The 25707-nt window shown below is 36.6% G+C and overlaps 1 protein-coding gene across 4 annotated transcripts in view; it reads left to right on the forward strand.

Annotated features, from left to right (window-relative positions):
* The window catches only part of LOC108703393 (pulmonary surfactant-associated protein D), a 29464-nt gene extending 22744 nt beyond the window's left edge, over positions 1–6720 (forward strand). For 2 of the 4 annotated variants that reach the window (XM_041571147.1, XM_041571148.1), the window contains exons 2-5: positions 2864–3051; positions 3582–3698; positions 4107–4190; positions 6184–6720. In XM_041571147.1, the coding sequence (XP_041427081.1) occupies positions 2880–3051; positions 3582–3698; positions 4107–4190; positions 6184–6566 (756 nt within the window). In that variant the 5' untranslated portion in view covers positions 2864–2879 and the 3' untranslated portion in view covers positions 6567–6720. Of the gene's footprint in view, positions 1–1697; positions 2638–2863; positions 3052–3581; positions 3699–4106; positions 4191–6183 lie in introns of those variants that run through there. The other 2 variants (XM_041571149.1, XM_041571146.1) reach the window with 2 other exon arrangements.
* Positions 6721–25707: the final 18987 nt, after the last annotated feature.

Consider the following 25707-nt stretch of genomic DNA (forward strand, 5'->3'; position numbering starts at 1 on the left):
ATGCAACTTGCATGCTATTTACACTGAATGCAAGTACACTTGAGTGTATTTTGATGAACCAGGAATAATTGTGTTATGCAATTATGTTGGTATTATGGCAAAAATCACTTCATTAAATATAAAAACTATTTTTTTTCTCTTGATCATACACAGTGATGTCACCAGATACATCATGGCTAGTAGCAAACATTGTTGAGAATAATATAGTATAGTATACAGTATGATATTGCTGTAAGAGATTTTTTTGTACTTTTACCTTGGATGCATTAGACTATATTCGCGCACCATAAACCAGGTAAATATATAATGGCTACATTTCATTAACTGTATCACACACACCATATAACCACGGGCACTTACAGTATCACATTGTACTACAACATATTATAAATCATAAATCATCCAACACTCTCTGCAGATATGTTTATTACATGTAAATATGAAGTGCCCACAAACTCTGTGCTTTCGTACTCATAAACACTATAAAATCGATGCATAAACGACATATTCATAATATATTTGCACATACTTAAATGTCCACCACAGACCCTGTGAAGTGTTTGGTAAATCCTTATTGCACCACAGACACTTGTCACAGGCTCTTATCTATGGACACATGAGCATGACTGACAGAAGACCTTAGATTGAAATACTAGGAGCATTAAAGCAAAATCATTCTTCTGCCAAGGTCCAGAAGCCTAGACTTTAGAATAAACTAGTGGCAGGATAAGTCTGTAATATCTTGCTTCGGAGGTGAGGGTGAGCTAGATTAGCATGCAAGTGCAGCAGTTTCCCCACTGAGTTTTGTAAGGATAATGATTTGGAATAGAAAATGTAGCGCCATAAGGCTTGCACAAACCAGAGAGGGAGGGAGTTGGAGACTGGATATCTATATCAGGTGGGCCTTATGTTGTGCTTTGCGTTACTCTAAAATGAAGCTGCATTGTAAGTCATACTGTGCATGATGTAACTCTGTAGAAGAACTGTGGTTCAGTGTTTAGGAAGACTTAACCAAGTACATAATGAACTTGAAGAGACATTTTGTTTTACTGCAAAGCGTACACATTTTCTGGATATAGTACAGGCCTGAACAATTGGAAATTAGTTTCAACTTTGCGCAGATGCAACCAGTGGATTTGAACAAAATGGGGATTCTGCCCCAAAAAGCAAAATTAAGAATAAAATCATTATGCGCTTCCTATATTATATAATCTCCCACCATCAAAACACTTTTCCTCACAGCAGTTTGACTTTTGACAAAAGCAGTCCCGTAAAGATCTCTAAATACAGGCAGATGGAAGACAGGTACGTGGTGATTAATTCTCCTGTTTGGCACACCGTATCCCCTTCGTGCTCCACCTCAAATGACATACAAAGGAAGAGAGAGGCCAATGTGCGCTTCTATATACTAAAACACCGGATCCCTGCTATATTTGTACTTACAGGATCGCCGGAGTTAACTACGGTACATGCGAGTTGAACACCGGTGATCCTGTAAGTACAAATCTAGCAGGGATCCGGTGTTTTTAGGTGTTTTTGGCCTCTCTCTTCTTTTGTATTTCATTTGAGGTGGAGCATGAAGGGGATTCAATGTGCCAAACAGGAGAATTAATCACCACATACCTGTCTTCCATCTGCCTATATTTAGAGATCTTTAAGGGACTGCTTTTGTCAAAAGTCAAACTGCTGTGAGGAAAAGTGTTTTGATGGTGGGAGATTATATAATATAGGAAGCGTATACTGGTTTTATTCTTAATAGGCCTGAACAATTATTTAATATATTATAAATATCATTTGTTATCAATTCCCACCAACAGTGGCACCTGTGGGCAACAGAAAGCAAAACTGCCTTAAACAATTAAATTGCACCCACATGCAAAATCCCAAATCTACATCCAGTACCTTTTTTAGGCATAAACAACATCAAGTAAAGACAAGGTGCAGTTCATATACCAAAACAAGACTAAGGGTAGTATAATATATTATCTGAAAGGTTAATATTTAAGTGTTGGGTCTGAATGCAGCACTGCTCACTCTCTTTGGTTGCTGCAAATAAATATAAATACACCAGATTAGAGATGCAAGTATGGGCAGAGGAAACATGAGGTATAGGTTGGTGTCATGGGCCCCACTAAAATGTCTTTGATTTCATGAAAGCCCTTAGTGAAATAAATGATACTAACCCAGCATTCTAATTAGTCATTAAAAATTGCTGCAATGATGGTGGAGATGGTGATGAAGGAAATAATTTTATTTTATATGCACATTTAAAAAAATAGGTGCACCCTTTTTAATAGTTTCATAAATACACAACCTTTGTTATAGACTGAAGGGAAATGAATTAGCTTGCCAAAATAAAAAAAATATAATTCAAAGAAATATATATATATATATATATATATATTATGTTACTGCCAATGTTACTAAGAAGCCTAATTAGTTATTGTCAAAAGACTTAAAGAGAATTAACCAAATAAGACTACACAATCACCCTGACCTTATCACGTTTGTTTGCTGCACTTGGTGTGTATATATATATTTCCGAAATTCAGCTGCTCAATAGAAGGTTTATTTGGATGGGACAGAATAGCCAAGTCTAATAATTTCATAGCTATCCACTTTTGTTAGCAGACAAAGGTAAGTTATACAATTCGAAATTCTCTTTGTGTTTCATTTACTTGGTTTCAATTGATAACTTAATTATTTCATGCATAAAATTATATCATATGCTGGTGCCTAGCTAATATCACATGAAAGACTTTGATCCAACTTTCATAAAATAAAACTGCAATTTTATATATATATATATATATATATATATATATATATATATCCGATATTGATTTTTTCTCTCCATCTTAAGGTGAGAAGTTTGCAAGATGTCCTTTCTCCATACTTTCACTCTTTTTTGTGGTGTATCAATAATATCAATCAATGCCCAGATGAGTAAGGATCCCGCATGCGCTCTCATTTCATGTGCATCCACGGGAAAAGAGGGACCTCCAGGCAAAAATGGATTGCCAGGAGCTAAAGGAGAGAAAGGAGAGCGAGGTATGTAGTATGATTAATGTAATTACTTATGTTAAATGTAGATATAGATAAACAAAGAACATGTATGTCTTCTTTTCCTATTAAGGGGTATCACAATAAGGAAACAAACTCTGTTACTGCTAGTGGGCTCCGCAAATGTAAAGGAGCCTGACCAATTTCATAAGATGTCTGCAAAAAAGATGATCTTTCCACATTTATTGGGCTGTAAACAGAATTTGGTTACATTACTGCCCAATGTCAAAATCAATATATTTTGGAAAGTGTTCTCCCTAAATCATGCACATGCAAGTTTTGTGTCCAGTGCATACAACAAATAGTGGTGTGCCCACTAAGGGTATGGAACTACATTAATTAATATTAATTTAGGTCCACCAAACCTTTACAGAACAAGGTGCTTATAAAAGATCATTTTTGAACACACAGCCATAGACAAAACACATTAACGATTTTATTTATTAAAATGACATTTGTTTCACAGCTGCAAATGCAGCATTTAGATTGATTAGCTCAAAATATTCCTTCATTTCTAGGACTGCAAGGACTAAGAGGTCCAGAGGGGCTACAAGGAACTCCGGGGCTAATGGGGCCAAAAGGAGAACAGGGTCCACCAGGTCCAAAGGGTGACCGAGGAGAAAGTTCTGCTTCAGGTACTAAACATTCCATTTTTAAAGTCATACTGAGTAAATGCAGGTTTTTTATTACACCACCTGTTTAATAAGGTCATTGTAAGTAGAATAGTCTGTAATAGAACATGAAATTGTTATTTATTTTTTTTTTTTTTGTTATTCCCTTAACTTCAATAATGCATTTAGCTCATGGCAATAGCGATTGCACCCCCGTCAGGACCCCAGTGTCTTAGAGAGAAATGGAATAATATAAAACAAATGGATGAACCGGTTTACGTTATTTAGTATTTAGTATTCAGTAGTACAATGTTTCTAGAGGCTCAACCTCTTCACAAGGAATTGTATGCAATAGCTTAATGAATGCGTTTCTGTCTAAAGTCTATTAACATTCACATAACATTTCATAAACATGTTTTTATTTTTTATTAGCAGTGGAAGCTGTTAAAATCCAAATATCCTCACTAGATGGACGGCTGAGTTCATTGCAGTCTAGACTTGACACTCAGAGGAAAGGTAAGTATATTACAAAGTGTTTAGATACTGTAAATAAACCTCCTATTCTAGCATATTCAAACAATTCAAATATATCAGCTACATTAAATAAAATATATTTTTGAGACGGCAATGTATTTGAGATATATATAAAATAAATATTTCTGGTCATATATTTAAATTTTCACAGCTTTTAGTGCCAATGTATTGGTCAGCAGACTTTTGTCTGCCTCTTAAATATGTCTATGTGTAAAATAGTTAGGACCACTATATTTACCTTGTACTTGGTTGGTGAGGTGGATTTTAATCATATACATGTAAAAAAAAACAGTAATTACCTCTACCCTAGTAGTATATATTCACATTTAGGCCTTAAAGAGCCCTTGTCTCTTGTCTTTGAAAAGAAAATTTTATCTGTATAAAATATATTTGCAGGTTTTTTTTAATGTCAGGTAGCCATTTCAGCAAGTAAGTAAATGATATAAAAAAAATTAGTGCTGAGATCACTCACATTGGTATACTGATGGGAGACTGTGAGAATTGCCCAGCAAAGAATAGCAAAATGTATAGGGCTAAATCATAAATTTGATATATAAGCAGATTATAGCGTATTCCAGATAGACAAGAAAATACTGTGAGTTTGACAGTTAAATTTCATCACCAGTGATATATATCATTGTAATTGCTGATGTTTCAAATAACAGTTTTGTAGTCAGCCCTCACCCACTGTCCACCTCTTAATTATTCAGGCGGTTCATGTATCCAGTGGCCCACAGTTCAACCCGTTTCATGAATACTCCAATATATATTTTAAAAGCCTTTATTAGCATATGGTTTTTAGATCTGCAATAATATGACATTTTGGCCTCACTTGCAGCCCTTATTCAAATTACTGACACATTTGCAAAGTTACAATTTATACTTTTCCTCACAGTGCCATCTCTTGGCTACAATGTCTAATTTTTCCAACAAAACAATAAAAGATCAAAATTGTATCACTTATCTCTTTTTGTTGCTTTTAGGTTTCTATTGAGATTGAGTCAGAAATAGAAACCTAAAAGTAACAAAAAGAGATAAGTGATACAATTTTGATCTTTTATTGTTTTGTTGGAAAAATGAGACATTGCAGCCAAGAGATGGCACTGTGAGAAAAGTATAAATTGTAAGTTTGCAAATATGTCAGTAATTTGAAAAAGTGCTGCAAGTGAGCCAGAAACGTCATATTGTTGCAGATCTAAAAGCCATATGCTAATAAAGGCTTTTTAAATTCAATATCTTGAATGGAGCTGTGTCATATATTGGAGTAATTGCTGATGTTTATCAGTCTCTGACTGTATTATAATACACAAGAGCCGCTGAACCCCCAATAAATAATAAACAGTACTTAGTGATGTAATTGGTTATAATCAGTGCTTACAGATGTAATTTGTGTTGCACAACTCACTGTATGAGGATATTAGAAGTCATCCTAGAGTCCCATGACCTATTTAAAATATGGTTATGAAACTCATTATGTCATTGCTTATATTTCACAATAGGAAAGTAAATTATTTCCTATATATTTCACCTGTCTGGAGAAAACTGTATCAGCCCATGCAAAAACTATATAAGCACTGTACCAGCATTTTAATTATTCCTAAATCCTGAGTTTGTAGTCATTGGCGATTGTGCATGCTAGTAAAACTTGCTGGGTCTGTTCTACTGCACATGCATGAACAATAATCAGTGCTAGGGATTTCTGGTAAGCCGGGTAAAAGGTAGGTAAAATGCTGTTGCTGATGTATTTTTTTACATAGGCTTGTACAGTTTTCTCTGAACAGGAGCAGTGACCCTGGGGGAAAATGTAGCAGTTTATTCCACTAGGGGGTGCCTAACATTTTGACACCCCCCAGTAACATAGGCTTTAGATATCCTTTGAAATACTTATGGGTTATGTGTGTGTCTCTCTACATCCTACTTTTTTTACAGTAACTATACTTTTTTTATATGCATACTTTTGTATTTTTTCTTATAGCTTTTCTCTTTGCAAGCGGAACACGTATTGGGAACACATTTTATGTGACGAATAAACAAGAAGGAAATTATTTTGAAGGAAAAACTATGTGCAACAAGGCTGGTGGTCAACTGCCTTCCCCAAAGAATGCTGCTGAGAATGAAGCTCTCGCTGTATTATCTGCACGCTACAAGAAGCAATTTTTCTTAGGTATAAATGATTTACAATCAGAAGCCTTTTTTCTGTACCCAGACGGCACAACAATTGGCTACGCTAACTGGGAGGCACGTGAACCCAATAATGACAAAGGTGTAGAAGACTGTGTTGAAATGTATAACACTGGAAAATGGAATGACAAAAGTTGTCAGGAGATCCGTCTTATTGTATGTGAATTTTCATCCTAACTGATGAACACACTGCAAATTATGCTAATAAAATGTATCTAGCACTTGGTAGTACTTGGCATCTTATTGTTAAAAATGTAAATTATCAAATCTAGCATTTAGGAATACAAATTTCTCTAACCAAAATAAATAAAGAAAACAGATTTTAAATGTATTAAATGTAGTTGTTTATTTTGCCTCGTAGACATCTATTATATTTTTATGAATTTACTGTAAATATATCTGTGGGAAGCTGATGGTTACAATTAGACACAGCTTTGTCGTGGTTAAGAGGTCAACCCCCTCCACAAGCATTTAGCCTTTAATTCAAATACTGTATGGCCCCTTAATTGTTTTCCATATTTATAGTAAAGAGTAGAGTAGAGTAAATGAGATTTAAAAAAATTAAGTTCAACTCTAAGATAAATTTCTAGCTGAGCCAGAGTGGAAAAACAGCAGCACAAAACTAAAATTTCCCTCAAAAATTCTTCCTCATTCCAAAAAAACAATTAGAATAATCCTTGGATCAACTTTACAGTGAGATTTAATTTCAGTAGCCTTGCATATGCTTGCTGTGAAAAGGGTATCCATGGGGTATCCATATAGTCTGCTGTATATTAGTTCCCCCTCCCTAGCCGCTTTCAACTTCCAGCATTCTGCCTACTTGTTGTTTGCAGCGGGTGCGTGCCAAGGCCGCCTTAATATCAATTTAGAACATTTTTTTTAAATAATCGAATACATCTGTCATTACAACTCCTTTAGAGAGAATTTCACTGCTTCACAGCACTCACTATAAAAAAAACAAACAACACTTTTTGCATCTTAAAGCTGCCAATACATTGAAAGAACTGCTCATATTACGAAGTCACCAGACATACAAATCTTTCCCCAAGATGGCCACCTTAAGGATGATGACAGAAATGGAGGCCATTGGGGCAAGGACCATATCAATGAGCCAATGAGGATCAGATATCCAGATATTAGTTGGGCAGGCCTCTACACGGATGCAGGGTACAAGAATAAGTGATCTTATGTCTATTTTTTGGCTGTATACCTCATTGTTCAGCATAAGTTCAATGAATAGAGCCTGTGCTGAATGTGCTTTTTGCCTACTGTTTTAATCGGAAAAAGTTAGAAAATGTTTTTTTTTCTTGAGTTAAACAGAGCAAACAGGGAAACTGGATTTCCTTCATGTAGATTGTTAAAATAGATTTATAGTCCCCAAATCTGTTTTCCTTCATTAAAAAAATTGTTAAACGGAGGACTTCCGGGGGGCGGCCCAAAGATGGCCACATTTTAAGAGAGATCCGTTGTTGGAATTGAAATCAGCAGCCATCACGGCTCTCTACACCGCTGATTGCTTGTAAAAAGCTCACCCAACGCTAGGATAGTGAAGGGAAACAATATTACACCCTATTTGGCTCAACCCTCGATTGCTTGCCCTGGAAGTCGACATCCATACCCCGCAGACCCGGACCGGCTACCTCACATGCCTTGATGACCCGATCGCTGTGTGGAGACCCACCCGATCGCATTGCCGGCAGACATATCCCGGTTGTGGAACACCACGGACAAGACTAAAAACATCGGCAGCAAGAAACTCTGAGCCGCTTGGGAGACGCTGAAGGCGCAGACCCGGCCCGGAAGTGCGGACCTGAACCGGAGCACAACTGCGCATCACCCTGCCATAACGGGGAGAAGATTGGAGAGTGTGATACGCTCAACTCCTACTCCCCATAAATTAAAACACGCTCCGGTTACGGCTACAGATCCCCACGCAACCAGCACCAAGGACCGGAAGTACAGGCCACACACGGGGTCACTAATACGCATTAGCCCAAACAACACGTGCATTCTCTGGCAGTCGGCAGGCAAACAGTGTGCCCAACCCGTGGTCCCGACTCAGATCATTATATTCATCAATCCCCGCCAAGGTGTGGATCAGTAACTGCACATACACCCGATCCCAAAACTTTGTGTGATACCCGGTTACGGGAGGCGAGAGATACAAAACTTAGGGCCTTACCAGGATTACCGGACACCGGAAGTGCGCACCAGGATACATTTTACTCCGGAACAGGGCATGCCACAAACCGTTCAACTCTACCCATTACATGTAATGGGATAGCAATGGACTGAGCTTTCCCAACTTGCCCACAAGGAGGAGACAAACTATACACGAAGAGAATTCTTTCCTATACCTAGCTGCTCAATAACAATTCCATTGGTGTTCTACCATTTCTATCTGTCCAACGCCTTTCTGATACCAACCATTGACAAGTATCTAGGCCACTCAACTATGAAATCACAGAAACAAACTACATCTAAAGTCAAAAAGTCAACTCAAGAAGCTGACCCAACAGACTCAGAAACTGAATCTACCATGGATAAATTTCTCGGTCATTCGACCACAAAATCGCAAAAGCAAACAAAATCAAAAGCCAAGAAGGCAGCTCAAGAAGCTGACCCAAGGGACTCAGAAACAGAACCAAACCAAGCAGAAGACCTGATGAAAATACTGGGCCCATGGCTGGATCAAAGATTGAACACAATAAAGGAGTCAGTGACTGCAGTGCTTCAACAAATAACTACCCTAATAACAAAGGGAAATTACAATTCTATCCGATAAAGTGGATGACTTAGAAAACAGGAGTAGAAGGAATAATCTCTGTATAATCGGCATCCCAGAATCGATCAAAGGGACTGACCTAGAACTATTTCTTCACTCCACCCTTCCATCTCTCTTGAAAATGGAAGAGGACCATTCACATTTCCTGATTGAAAGATTCCACAGAATCGGCCCTCCAATAACCGCAAACTCCAAAAAGCCAAGACAAGTCATATTCAAGCTCCTCAATTACACAGATAAAATGAACATTCTTTCAGCTTACAGGAAGACAAAGAAAATTCTATATGAAACCAACCGCATATTGCTATTTCAGGACTTTTCGGCCTCAGTCACTACGAAAAGGAAGGAATTCTGGTCGATCTGCACGACCCTCTTCAATTCTGGTTACAAATTTTCCCTGTTATTCCCGGCAAAACTCAAAATCATTGACAAAGACGATGGGAAACCTCTGTTCTTTGAAAACCCGAAACTTGCAAAGGAATATTATGACGGAAAAACAAGAGTCACAGAACATACTTGATCTAACAATAGGGGAAAATATACTTTTGTGACTTAGAGTGAAAAATAACCACATTCCAAACTGGAACGTTGCTGACCTACGTGACAACGTTCTACTGGACGATATCTCTACTCTTTTTAAAACCAAGCTCCTCACCATAAGTGAACTATCACAATCGGACACCATTATTAAGGGCAAGATGTGAAATGTTTGATTTTCTATGTTTTTTTCTTCTCTTTTGATTACTCTTATTTCTTTACAAGTTAAATAGTTATTGTTTATATCAGCTCATTCCACTCCCAGAGGCGCAACAATTGTATGTCTTAGGGTTTCACCCTTCTTTCTATATGGCTTCTAACCTAGGGACTGGGTCTGCTCGCTGGGACAGGCCACTCCCAAATCACACCTACATCTTACCAATTAGCCATTTGAAAATGGGAATAGGTTAAAATATGCTTCCTTTACAAAGTACAAGTTCCGCATCCACTTTAGGGAAACCTGTTGACCTCTTTAAAGTAATCTCTTGGAATGTAGGAGGTTTGAACACCCCGCTTAAAAGACGAAAGGTACTAGATAAATTGCGAAGGGAAAAGCCCCAAATAGTGCTTTTACAGGAAACCCATTAGAAACGTACAGACACCCGTAAACTATATGATAAATGGATACAAACTACTCTAGATGCTTCTTATAAATCCAACTCACGACGGGTAGCGATATTAATTAGCAAAAACTTACAATGCACGGTCTCCCGAACCTACAAAGATAACAATGGCAGATACACAAAATTAAGACACCTGATGGTTGGACCCATGACACTAATCTATGATATAATGGCCGAACATTTCAGGAACTTTTATGAATCATCTCCCGATGATCCGCACGACGGTCTAAAATTTCTACAAGAAGTTGGACTCCATAAATTGTCAGTCCAGGACCGAGAGGTATTAGATGCACCTGTAACAGAAAAAGAAATATCACTAACTATCAAGCAATTAAAAAATGGGAAAACACCGGGTCCTGATGGCCTTTCAGTGGAATTTTATAAACACCTATCACCAGTTCTAACACCCCTTCTATCTAAACTATATAATGACACTTTACAAGGCACACCCTTATGGCATGAAGCCAACATTGCTAGAATAATACTGATTCCCAAAGAAGGAAGGGACTTAACAGACCCAACTTCGTACAAACCAATATTGTTACTTAATCAAGACCTCAAAATACTGACTAAAATAATGGCAGATAGATTACAACTACTACCCTCAATACTTACCGAACACCAAGTAGGATTTATCAAACACCGTCACCCAGTCCAGGCACTCAGGAAGATAATAACGGCAGTCTATCACAGTAACCTGGAAAAAAGAAAACACAGCATGTTAATAAACCTATATGCAGACAAAGCATTTGATAGGATATCCCACGCTCATTTACGTTGCCTACTTAAATTCCAACATTTTGGCATCCAAAACCTTCAACCTATATAAAACATTATACTCCTTGCCCACTACATTTCTGACAGTAAACAACGCTAACTCAGACAGATTTGCAATCAGCAGAGGTACTCGTCAAGTCTGCCCACTGTCACCTCTTTTCTTCAACATAGCAATAGATCCTTTGTTAAGACATACAGTATACTGAATTGCCAACAATTGCAGGGGATACAAATAGGTCAGACAAATCTTAAAGTGACGGCTTTTGCTGATGATATCCTGCTATTTGTCTATCAACCCAAAACAGAAATACCTGTTCTCTTGCGCATTATACAGAGATTTGGCAAAATAGCAGGATTTCAAATCAATTTAGATAAATCAGAAGCCCTTCAATTACATCATACAGAAAAGACAGATTGGCTCTCACATTTCCCTTTTAAGAAGACAAAAGAAACTATTAAGTATCTAGGAATTAAAATCCCTTCACATCACAAAGATTTTTACTCCTTAAATATTAGAAAAATAATTGACACTATACAACAGGAAACGTTGCAATGGAAACATATTAACCTGACTTTCCTGGGCAGAATACATTTCATTAAAATGATTTTATTCCCCAAACTCTTATATCCCTTACAGATGTTACCGTACATCATTAAGCCAACTGATCTAAAACGATTGAACCAAATATTCAGAACTTTCATATGGGACAAAAAACGTCCACGAATCAGTCTCTTTAAATTACAACAACCTAAAAATCGTGGTGGCCTTAATTTCCCCGACATTAAGGCTTATAACGAAGCAGCCCTTCTTCGATATGCGGGTGACTGGATTCTTAATAGAAACGTATACACAACACTCTCTTTAGACCAATATCAAACTGACAACCTTTCATTAAATTATCTATTACACACGCCTATACAGCATATCCCAACACACATAAAAAATAACCCATTGTTCTTAGACACCTACAAAGCATGGCACTCAGCTAGGAAAAAACAAAACATCTCACAATACGTTTCTCCATATTTGCCATGGATAGGCAACAACAGCTTCCCACAAGGTATACGAAATCCTATCCTTTATCTCTGGAGTGTAAACGGTTTGCAAAACATACATGACATACTAGACAACGAATATGCAGTATTCTCTTTAACTAAACTGACGGAAAAATTTCCGTTTACAAACACCCATATATACTTAAGTCTACAAATCATTCACTTTGCAAACACCGCGATAAGACCCCTAACAGACAACGACAAACACAACATATTAAACCAACTTTGGAAAAACAAAAACAAGAAACTCACAACTTCACACATATACCAAACTATCAAACCATTAATAGACATAGATAACAAAGATAAACCCAATTTTAATTGGATTGCAGAGATACCTAATGTCACAGAATCAGATATTCTGAAACAACATACTAAAATTATGGCACTACTACCGGCTAGTAGATATCAGGAAATGTCCCTGCAGATTCTCCATAATTCATATCTCACTCCACTTAGGAGATTTAAGATGGGTAACCTTTCCTCACCTGAATGCTTGAAATGCCGCTCTCCCGAAGAAAACCTAATACATACCATATGGTCCTGTCCTTTAATGCAATCTTTTTGGAAAGAGGTTATCTCTTACGGTGCACAGATGATTGGAAAACCCCTTCAACCACACATGGAATGGGCTTTATTCAGCAACACTAACTCGTTCACACACATTACAAAAACAGATAAACATCTTATTGGACTACTGGCAGCAGCAGCCAGGAAAACTATACTGCTACAATGGCTACACTCCGACCCTCCCCCACTGCTACTGGTAAAACAAAAACTACACCATATTTTCCACATGGACTGGCTGGAAACCATAACCAGAAAAGAGCACAATACATCAAAATTCTTTAATGCCTGGACGACCTATATAACACACCTCCCCCAATGAATCAAATACCTCACAATTTATACTTTTAGGCTAAGGGCACACTAGGCGATAGCACCGCGATTTGACTCGCGGCGACTTTTCGCCGCGACTTTTAATCCGCAATCGCTGTGGAAACTTTGGCGCTGGCGTCTATGGGGAATCGCGACAAATCGCCAGCGTAAAAACACACGCGGCGATCTTTTTTCTATTGTCGCTCGAAATCGCCTAGCGAGGCGATTTCGAGCGACAATAGAAAAAAGATCGCCGCGAGTCAAATCGCGGCGCTATCGCCTAGTGTGCCCTTAGCCTTAGACATACCTCGTGGTATGATATGGAAACTTTGAAAGATCACCCTTTGATTGTGGAATCATCCCAATATCTAACCGCGTTACAACAAGAACAATTGCAACCTGATACTGCACCTCCCAGAAGTCATCAGATTAACAGATTGCTAACCTCCTATTTTAACTAATCCCCATAGGACCTACACCCATGCTATATATCACAAATGAGCTGAATGTTTGAAAAAAAAAAATTGTTGAAATGTAGTTATAATCACTACAAATTTTGCTTTATGGAAACATATATTATTGTATCATGTGATTTCATTTTATCTTTACAATAAAAACAAGTTTATTAAAAAAAGAAAAATTGTTAAACTGTGGGAAAATTTGTGAAATGGTGAAAAATTGATTGATGTGGAAGGAGAGGGGAATGATAAAATGACATGTCAAAGCGCAAAGCGAAACGAGCCACGTGGTGAATTTTTAGCACAGTTTCCTGAACATTTTGCCAGCAGAAGTTTGTGGGAATCTGTACATGGGAAACATTATGCTCATCATTATCCGCATACAATTCCTCTGCATAATGAACTTCTGTTTACATTTAGTACCTCTCAAAATTTAAAAACCAGAGAGGGACCATCACATGACAGCGAAATGTTGATGATGCACACATTTTAGTCACACCCCTAAATACTAACATAAAAAAACATTAAAAAAAAAACAACTAAAAAACATAAGAAAAACCCAGACCTGCCAGTAAGATCAATGCAGAAATGTACAATGAGCACTACATTAACCCCAGACATGCTAGTAAGTAGTGATGGGAGATAGAAAAAACGCAAAATGCAGATTTTAACGACGATTCGCCAGAGTCAAAATTGGCGCCAGCACCCATTAAAGTCAATGGGCGTCCATTAATCGTCACTGGCGTCTAAATTGTCAGCATTGTCTATTATGTCGCGGGACAATTTGCCTGTGAATTTTCGCTGCAAATTCATGAATTTATTTGCCGGTGGCGAAACGTGGAAATTCGTCATAAATTTGCGCCTGCCAAATAAATTTGCCCATCACTACTAGTAAGATCAGTGGATAAATTGACAGCTTGAAAGCTATACCTCACCTACACTTTCACAAGCAAAATAGCACAAACGTATTCTTTCCCAGTGCTTCAATGCGGCTTTGCCTCTCACTCTTCCTTGCTGAAACTTCTGTAAAAAAGTCAAATGAGGGAATGTAATATTGGTTGTTAACGCAAAAATTGTTTGTAATCCATTCACAATGAGAATGAATGTTCGCAAAGTGAACAGTTTTGTCTTTGAGAACACTTTGCTCCTCACACGACAGTAGGATGGCAAATGCAAATTTTATAGTGTGCAGTATATGTAAGTTCTTAATTAAAAAGTTATGTTTCCTCCAAAAGTTTGTCACCTTCAAGCAGGTTTAAAGGTTCCCAAAACGCAATTAAGATTTGCAATGCAATAGCAGCCAAATGAAGAATATTACGCTCCATATACACATTTTTATTCGCAAATTTGTTCTCTGCAAATTTTATTATATATCCCCCAAAGATGGCTGTAAGTTCCACAGTGGAACACATGCCCATGATTGATTTTCCACTTTCTTTTAGATTTAGGGACATTTAAACTGCATTCGGGGCTGAAGGTTTTGTAGCTAAAATTGTGATTTGCAGAAATCAAGGAACTGGGAGTTGTGTTTATATGTTATATATTGTTATGATATATATCATATGATATATCATATGATATATATATATATATATATATATATATATATATATATATATATATATATATATATATATATATATATATATATATAGTTTTTTTAAACTTTGGATGGGGCTGACTGAATTATTTCTATAAATCTGTAATTGCGATGTCTTGTAATGTAATGCTCTTTTTATTTGTATTTATTTTATGTAGTGAGACATATGCCTTTCTGTATCAAACAATAAGCTTGAATTCTTATTTATTTCTTATTTATATATTATATATGAATTAATATATAACTAAATATCAATTTTGAGTGATATATGCCGGGGTGATCACATGTCAAACAAACACTGCTTAATCTTTAATCATGTTTCTAAAACGGCATATTAATTAAGCCAGAGATGAATTTTAGGGGTCATTTACTATGACCCCAGATGCAAGATCCAGATCCAGAACTGTATATGACAAATCTAACAGGTGGCAAACACTTTTGGAAGCAGAAGGCCTCTCACAGCAAACCAAGACATCACGTGACGTACTAGCTGTTTGCAAAGGCCAGTATTTTCAAAATACTGCTTTTCATTCAGCCCAGAACACATACTATAATAATGGCTCACAATCCACACTGTCCTGACTGCATGTTAAAAAAAAACACACAAAACAGTCCATTCGCCACCCTACAACCTATTGCTAACCCTAGTGAAAACATAAAGGAACTTCACTTTCTCAAAACAATATGTATCAATATGTAGTTCCTAAAATGTCTACACTCCCAATGAGGAGGAAGTGTGGAAGGTGTGTGTGTGTATATATATATATATATATATATATAGATAGATAGATAGATATATATATATATATATATATATATATATATATATATATATATATATATATATATATATATATATATATATATATATGAGATCAAAAATGCAGAACACTTTCACGTGTCTGCCACAACCACTGCCACAGATGGTATAATTAATATCAAAAATGAAAAAAAGGTACAGCGCTCAAACTTATCATGCAACACCGTGTACACACACCACACTTACCACCTTTCCAAACATCGGTCTACTATTAGAAAAACATGGTCATAATAAAAAGTCTGATTCAATTTATGGTTTTAGAAATGGTTCCCGTACCCAAGAGGGTAGAGGTTAGGGAACACATTTTGATAAGGAGTAGGTGAGTAGGTCCCTCTGTTTTCTACTGATACAAGTTTTCATTTTTTTCTGTTTGCTCTTAGTGGTTCTTAGTGTATGTTTCCCCTAGATTCCAATCATATGTGTGGTAACTTCAGCAAATGTCAGTTTTACAATGGGGAAAAACAAAATGATCTTACTATTGTTCAGCTTAAAGGGGTTGTTCACCTTCCAAACACTTTTTTTCAGTTCAGTTGTTTTCAGATTGTTCACCAGAAATAAAGACTTTTTTCAATTACTTTCCATTTTTTATTTTTTTACAGTTTTTCTAAAATACAAGTTTAATGTCCCTGTCTGGTGTTTGAGTCTGACAACTCAGTAATTCAGGTGCAGATTCTGAGATTGTTCACCTTTCAAACACTTTTTTCAGTTCAGTTGTTTTCAGATTGTTCACCAGAAATAAAGACTTTTGTCAATTAATTTCCATTTTTTATTTTTTTACTGTTTTTCTAAAATACAAGTTTAAATGTAATGTCCCTGTCTGATGTTTGAGTCTGACAAGTCAGTAATTCAGGGGCAGATTCTGAACTGATACAATTTTGCAACATTTAGTTGTTACATTTCTCAACCGCATCTGAAGTATTAGTAACTATTGTATCAATTCTAACAGCTACCTGTAATGAAACCCAGGGATTCTGCTCAGCAGGGACAAACATAACACATGTATCAACTGAATGTATCCATTTAGAACAGTTTACAAGGTCGGCAACCCCCCCCCCCCCTCCCAGAGCTGCTGTAGAAGGTGAAAAATTAAACTTTACACTTCAATATTTGAAAAACAATCACACATAGAAAATAAAAAAGTAATTGGAAAAAGTCTTTATTTCTGGTGAACTATCATGTATAAAATATATTATGTTTCTACTATATTTTATACAAAAAACAGTTGAATCAAAACAGCTCCAGTCAATATGTTTCAAACTGCAATGCGTTTTTTATTAGCAGTGTAGGAGCACAAAATGTTCAAATAAAAGTTAGAGGGCCAAACAGCAAAATAAATTTATACCCCCTAAAGTTCCAGTGCTGTCCAACTGGCGGATGTGACCCACAACCCCCCTTTGTGTGGCCCCCTACATGAAAGTGCCTGTTGTGACCTCTTACCTAATGTAAGCATTAAAAGGTATCACGACAGACATTAACTGGCTCCTGCATTGTTTTCACCTCAAATTTACACCAGGAATTCCTGCATTGTTCACACCTGTAATCCCCCCTGCATTGTTTACACATTTGACACCTCTATTGTTCACACCTGGATTTATACTGGTCATAATAATAGCTGTTTGTGCCAGCATGGTTTTATGCATAATAGATATTGCCAGACTCATTTAATTTCCTTTTATGAGAAGGTGAGCAGGGACATCGATTCTGAGAAGGCAGTGGATGTTATGTTAAACATTTGATACAGTGCCACACAGAAGGTCACTGGATAAATTAAGGAATGTTGGTCTGGAACATAGTATTTGTACATGGACAGAGTACTGACTAAAAGATAGATTACAAAGAGTGGTGGTAAATAGGACATTTTCTAATTGGACAAGCGCTGTTAGCAGAGTACCGCAGGGCTCTGTACTTGGTCCTTTGCTTTTTAACTTGTATATTAAAGGGGTCGTTCACCTTCAAACAACTAGTTGTTTTCAGATAGATCACCAGAAAAAACAACTTTTTCCAATGACTTTCTATTTTCTATGTGTGACCTTTTTTCTAATATTGAAGTGTAAAGTGTAATTTTTCACATTCTAAAGCAGCTCTGGGAGGGGGGGTCGCCGAACCTGTAAACTGTTATAAATTGATTTGATAGTTTTTAAATTTCCCCAGCACCAGTCTTTAATTTACTGGACCTGAAGAAGAAAATGTGTGCATGTGAACGTATCAAGGGGAAGGTGGTGGGGGTGATGAGCAGCGGTGGGCCTAGGGGTGTCTGATGAGTACATTTGGCCCTTCACAGTAGCAATTCACCAATGACTTGAATATGTCTAAGTCATCAGCATTTCTCCACTTTATTAACATCCTTCAATAAGAGTTCATTGTACAAAGGTCAATATATAAACCACATATTCAGTACTCACAGGTATTTGGATATGTCATTTCAAAGTTATAATTTCTTCATTTTCACCAGGCATAGAATATATACAACTCAAGTCAGAAATGATGTTTTACTTCCTGCAATAGATAATAAAAGAGGCACATCATAGCATCTCAGTATAGGTTGTGGCTGCATACATTTGAAATAGGTTTAACAAAAAATGTCATTGGCTTTCATAAGTTAAATGAAAGAAAATATTGTTGGCATTCACTAAGGTTTGACATTTAATTAGGGGTATACTTAACTAAAATTCAAGTATTTACTGTTGCTATAGCAAATAGTAACACTCTCATCAAGTTTCTAATGTGACTTATTCAAACACAAAGTGTTCTGCACACATTTCTAATCATCTACATACTTTAACTTAAGGAAAGCTACCTAGGCATTTTATTGCCAATAGATTAGCTGCAGCAGTGCAAGCTAGAATGCTATATTTATTCTGTAGAATGTTTTACCATACCTGAGTAAAAACCTCTAGAAACTCTCTGTTTGTTTAGTATAGGAGCTGCAGTATTAATGTGGTGTGACATCACTTCCTGCCTGAGTCTCTGCCTGCTCTAGGCTCAGATTACAGTAGAGAAGGGAGGGGGGGGAAGAGGAGCAAACTGAGCATGCTCTTGCCCAGGGCAATGAGGTTTAAGCTGAAGGCAGGAAGTCTGATACAGAAGCCCATGTGTACACAATAGAAGGAAAGAAATGCTGTGTTTCTTTTGACAGGGGACTCAGAGCAGCACTACTTTGGGGGTTTACTGGTATATTTAGATGGGCCTTTCTGATAAGGCTTACTTAGTTTTAACCTTTCCTTCTCCTTTAAGCAATATATAATTGTCTACTTTCAAAGAAAAGGAATGTGAAATCTCACCAATTGAGGCGTCAATAAATATTGTACTATATTTAATTGATAAAAGTAATATTGTTTAGAAATTAGTTATTTTAATCTTGTGAGAAAATTCATATCAGAAAACGTGATTTACTTTTTCATCATTTATTTAACAAAGAAAAGATGCAACAGTAAGAAAAAAAGTGTTTTGTGTATATTTATTAATGGCATAGGTGGAATTTATCCATCTTTTACATTGTATTGGTGGTGTTTTGTTCCATTTCAGCTACAGTTATTCAGTTTTCTGCCATATGGTCCATTCAAGGTATCTGTGTTGTGTTGAGGTCTGCAGTTTGCATAACCAAACCTTGATTCTTTTCTTTCTTAGGTAAATTGCTAGAGTTCTTTAGATGATTCAGCCAAGCTTAGATTTTGTTGTGCAAGTGAACAGACAGTATGAAGTGTTGTTGTTCTTTTTGCTATGTATTACTAAAGTTACTGTGCATGTGGGTGGCCACATATGAGAAAGAATTAAGAGTGTATGCAAGCATAGATGCATCCATAACCCTGGTGATCTGCAAAAAGTGTTGTTTTCTGTATAGTTTGGATCTATACAAGGGTGGACTTCTCCACGTTAGAACTAGGACCAACATCCTGGCCTAAAGGTGGGAGAAAGTTCCCAATGTACTTATGTAAAGGGGAAGTGTAGCTCTGCAGTAAACATGAGTAGTAGAGACTCTCAGAGAAACAGCTACAGTATATACAGTACTTCTTGTGGTGTTCAAATACTCTTGCATTTAATTGGAGTTGTATGTGTATTTAAAAAAATCATCTATATTTAGAGGAGGCTCCCGCACTATATACGGACTGCTAATTTACTACCTTTGGAGGAGATTGCAGTAAATTATTTGGCAATTTGCACTTTATCTCACAGTGAGCACCCAAGCAGGTTTGGCACACAAGGACTTACTATTCCCCAGTGAATTCAGTGTTTAATTTTTAAGTCTAATTTTTAAGTCCAATTTTAAATTTTTTCCACGAATCTCTGCGAGATTTATTAAGTGAAAAAAAAACACGAAAACCTCTAAAACAAAACTTTGCCAAGTAAAAGTTGTTGAGGTGCTATAGAAGTCAAAGGGGGCTGATCCTTTTGGACTAATTTAACTCAATTCAGACTTTTAGAGGTTTTCTGATTTTTTTTCTCCACTCGAAATTGTACAAAAAACTAAATATTTTTGAGATATTTTTATTTTTGAATGCATAGATAAGCACTTTTTTTGTTCCTACTTTTTTATTCTGATTTTTAATTAATCTCACACTGTTCATAGTTTTAAGTTTGTGAGTTTAGTTGTGTTATCAAAAACCTCTAAAATCACTAAAATCTGATCTTTAATAAATAAGCCTCCACATATCATCATAACTTTTATATATTGTTATATATACTGTTTCCTAAGGTGTCTAAATAGCACTGCGGTTAGAAAAGCTGAGAATACAGGCCATTAGTGATGGGCTATAAAAAGGTTATTGGGTCTTAGGTATTGGAAGGTGGGTCATTAACCCCCAGTAGAAATGAGCAAATCTGTACTATACCGATTCGGCAAAAAATTCGTAAAACTGCTAAAACATTTGTGAAACGGCAATACGTTTGAAAATAGGGGGCAACATATTTATGTGCAACAACTTTTTTTCTCACTCCAAATGCATTATAGATAATGGACGTTTTTTTCTTGTGGAGACATTTTTGTCTCAGCAACTTTTTTGTCACAGCGAATAATTGGTGGAATTTCACTGCAAATGCATGCCTGGTGAAAAGATTTGCTTATCACTAAACCCCAGTGCACAACCTATAACAGGTCAGAGTATTTCTGGGTATTATGGGATATTACAGAAGGTTTAATCCAAATTTTGCCACAATTGCAGCACCTTTGACAGACTTTAAGAAAGGTAACAAATGATGTGATGGTTAAATGGAATCCCAAAGCTGGGCTGAGGGACAACAGGAAAAAAATATGTGGGCCCGGCTAACCCAGCCCCATTAACTACTCTAAACTATTGGCGCTACCCCCTGATTTCCCTAAAATCATGCTCACAACTGAGTAATAAAAGGAACACCTGGGGAGGCGTTTGTGGCATCAACTCATGTCTGGCAGGGGTCCTTAATGTAGTGTGGGGGACCCATGGACACAACAATGGCACATTATGAATATTTCCCTAAGATTAATGCTCAAATATTTACCAAACCATCTTCACTTTAGCTTCCAAGGCAATTCCAAGTGAATATGGTCTTAATGTGGTTATGTAAAAGGTGCAGTAGGCCCAAGTCTAATAACCTAGTTACCCACAGTAAGCAAACAAAGCTGACCAGTAGATGCTACATGCTGCTTGTTTGCTATGTTACTGTTAAAAATTTTGCACCTTGTCATATCCACCTGATTTTTTGAATTCTATGTTTAATTGCTTATTATTATGCAGAATATATATTTAAGAGATAGGGTCTTTGGTATATGTTAGGTGTTTTGATTTTTGTATGGAAAACAGGGATTGCCACTCTGTGATACCAGTAATGTAACTAAATGATGTGGGGCCCAGGTGCGGGCAGCGCAGCCGGAACCACCCACCCCCCTCCCAAGGCGATTTTTGCAACGGTTTCTGGTGGGCCCTGAGGGGGTTCTTAAAACCATGTCTTTAATTTTATGTCTGATACAAAAAGTACATTCTGTTGATTATATATTACTACTAGCTTACTAACACAGGCACAGTTAATAATAAATCTGACCACCAACACATAATGCCCAGGTGCTTTGTATACCACATTAAAATGTATAAATCATATATTTATGTGAATGTGCATCTTTTTTTGTTATATGTCTTTTCTTGTTTTGTCGTGCAAAGCGAAACAAGCCTCATGGTGAATTTTTTCGTGAACATATTTAAGTTTTATGAATCATATCCTGAGCTACTGACTAGATTGAGTTAAGCCAACAGTGAAGCTATGAAGTGAGCCTAGGAACTCTATTGTGTACATTGGAGAGAAAAAACTGATTTAGCACATTTGCCTTGTCTGTATATGTTACAACCATACTGGTACAATTTTTTAAGGGATCAATACTCTCATCCTGCATCTTTTTACTATTAATATAAAAAAAAAACTTTTTGGGGTTAGTCTTGTCCTCAGCTGCAATGCACTCCTCATTTCCTATATTTGCCTTCTGGATTGATATTTTACAACATTTATTATAGTGTTTATATTCATTAAATGCAGCTTTTGTCCCCACAGACTTGTAGTTTTTAAATGCCTTTCTCTTCTTTCCTATTAACTTCTTTTCTTCTACAGTATATTAAACCACATATGGTGATACTTAGTGCTAGAGAACAGTAATGATTTAATATAATTTTAAATGAAAACCATTTTTGATCTGTGTTTTTAGCTGAAAACATAATACCCCAATCAATGCTCTGAATGACAGGCCTTAAGGCACTAAAATTAGCTTTTCTGAGATTCAGGGTTTTTGTTGTCACAGTGTATATTTGTTTTTTGCACCAGACATTAAATGGGATCACATTATGGTCACTATTACCCGGGGGTTGAATTACTTGCACATTTGCTATACGTTCTGGGTTATTAGAGATCATTAGATCCAGAATAGATCTTTTTCTGGTTGGCTCCTCAACAACTTGTGCTGTAAAATTGTCATGCAACAAGTTTATAAACTTGTTCCCATTAACTGTCCTGGCAGTACTGTTACTCCAGTCAATATCTAGGTAATTAAAATCCCACATTATTACTACTTTCCCCAAACTAGCAGCCTTTTCTTTTTGCATCAGGAGCTTAGCCTCCTCCTCCTCCTCACTTACATTAGGGGGTCTATAGCATACTCCTACAATTAATTTGCTGGACCCTTTACAAGCGCTGAAGTGCTCCACCCATAAGACTTCATCCCCCTCATTTTCTAACATCACCTCTTCCTTTATCAGCTTTATCGCCCCCTTTCTTATTTTTAAATCCTGCCTAACAAACAGACATACCCCTCCTCCTTTTCTATTGCCTGTCCCTCCGAAACAGACTATAGGCGCTGATATTAAATGCCATGTTTTGGTTACATCAATCAGATCATATTTCCCCTCCAGCACCAGCACCTCCATCTCTCCCATTTTACCAGTCAGACTGCTTTTATTTGCAAACATACATTTAATACTGGTACCATATTGAACGTATGATATGTGGTCCTCCCTGTCCTTAACAGTACCCCAACCAAATATCCAATAGTACAATCAATAGTACATTGCATATTGCATTTTTATTATTGCAATTGAAAGTTATTAGGATTTTAGGACACTCCAGCTTTGGATACCGAAAATTGCCTCTGACTCCACAGCTCTGCTCCTTTCAATTAATTTTTGAAAAACCCTATTTTACAGTATGTACAAATGGAGTGAATAATTTGATATACTGTGGTTTTCAGGTAGCATTACAGTACTGCAAGATTCTAGAAAATAAGTTATGTGAAAATAAAACCCAAAACACAATTTCATAATGTTGTGTATACTTATCTTTTTGCAAATGGCCTGTCACTGACCTTTAACTGGACTAAGTTCCTTGTGATATGTCCAAACAGTATAAATAATAGACTGTGTGAAAGGTAAGGGTTTTACTTTCTAACAACCTAATCTACTAAAATTCGACACAGATATTACTGTAAATGTTTTGCAAAGGTCAATTCATTACATTTCATAGAGCTAATTTTACTAATTAACTGCTGCTTTTCTTTCTAGGGTAATCAAATGAGACATCTGCACAGATTGCTGTGATCACTGCTGTATTCCTGACTCTGTCATCCAAGGCTGGCTCTGAAATGCCAGCCTTGTGCTCTGTGGTACAAGGGCTTCCAGGTTTAAAGGGAGGAGATGGTATAGATGGTGCCAATGGACCTAAAAGTGATGCAGGTAGGGAGATAGCCACCATTTGCTGAATTCTCTTTGTTGCTTTCAAAATATAAGTAACTATAGGGTATGATAGTTTATTACTAGTTTGAATAACTAGTAATGCCACGAACTCAAATGCCACACACTGGACAGACTTTGAAAATATTTGGCGAAAATGTATCTGATTTAAACATGCAGTTGCGTCTGTTTTGATGTATCAGATGCAGTTGTGAAATTTGTGAAACAGCGAAAAAAATTGCGAAATGCATTGAACTCAATGGGCGTCAAAAAAATTTTGACGTGATTGTCAATTTTTATATGCACGACTTTATTGTCCAAATGTATTAAAGTCAATGGGTGTCCGAATAAGCGACAATTTTTATGCGCGTGACAATATTGACACAGCAAATTTTTTGCCGCCTAATTTTTGCCGCAGTTTCGCAGCTAATACTGCCTAGTGATGCACGAATAAATTCAGCAGGCATGGGTTTGTGGCAAATTTCCATGTTTTGCTGCTGGCAAATGCTGTCGCGAAGACCATCTCTTCCTGGAGGGCCTTTTTGGATCTATGGGTGCACCTGGAAAACAAGGTGAAAAAGGACTAAAAGGAGATATTGGACCTCCAGGTAAAACACTGCTCACTCTTTTTCCTTTCTCTCTCTGTATATTTCTCTCTTCATATTTAGATATGTTATTGTAGATATATTAATCTTGGCTTAGCTGTATATCATGATACTGCTATTTTTAACAACAAGTTTATTCAACATTTTAACAAGATATCCCAATGTTATTAAGGTGCCATGTAAAGTGTTCAGTACCTTGTTAGCCAGTTGAAAAAGTGGGGACAAGGTGGTACTTGTATTGGCTAGCTAAGATGACAACCATAGCAAGCTTTCAGAACATTTCAGTTCCTTCTTCAAAGCTAATTACAAAGAAGCTATGTTGGCTGTGATTTACACACACACAGATATAGATATATATCAATGATTTTGACCCGCAGATTTGTTGCAAAGACCCGCACACCAATATTATTTTCTTCAAAATAGTGATTTTATTTACTACATTAATCCATTAATGTACTAAACAAAATCACTATTTTGCAGAAAATAATATTGGTGTGCGGTCTTTGCAACAAATCTGCGGGTCAAAATCATTTTGTACACACAAAAAACTGTGAGAAACAAAAGGGAAGGCACATATACAATAATATGATGGATTGAAGATTACAGTAGTAGTTTGTTCTCTCCACAGATTTTTTTTATACAATAGTTCCTAGTGTAGGTAATTAGCCAAAATTCCATGGCCTAATTTCAGCCCTGTCTTCAGACCTTTAAAAGTTTGCCTAAGTTTGTATTTCCATACTTTTCATTCATTTTCTGTTTTGAAATTGTCTTTAACAACTGCTATTTTGAAGTCGTCCAGGCTGTGGTGAAATTGGGGAGTATATGAACGCAATTGTCAAGGAGCAGTGTCTTGTGTTAAAATTTACACAGATGGCTACTGGAATGACAAAGCTTGTAATTACGACTATTTGTGAGTTTTGATAAAATACTGAAAGATGTTCATGTAAATGACCATAAATGTGGCTACACCTATGGACTAAATATATCTACCATGCATA

Source organism: Xenopus laevis, chromosome 7S, assembly GCF_017654675.1.
Source record: "Xenopus laevis strain J_2021 chromosome 7S, Xenopus_laevis_v10.1, whole genome shotgun sequence".
Taxonomy (NCBI): domain Eukaryota; kingdom Metazoa; phylum Chordata; class Amphibia; order Anura; family Pipidae; genus Xenopus; species Xenopus laevis.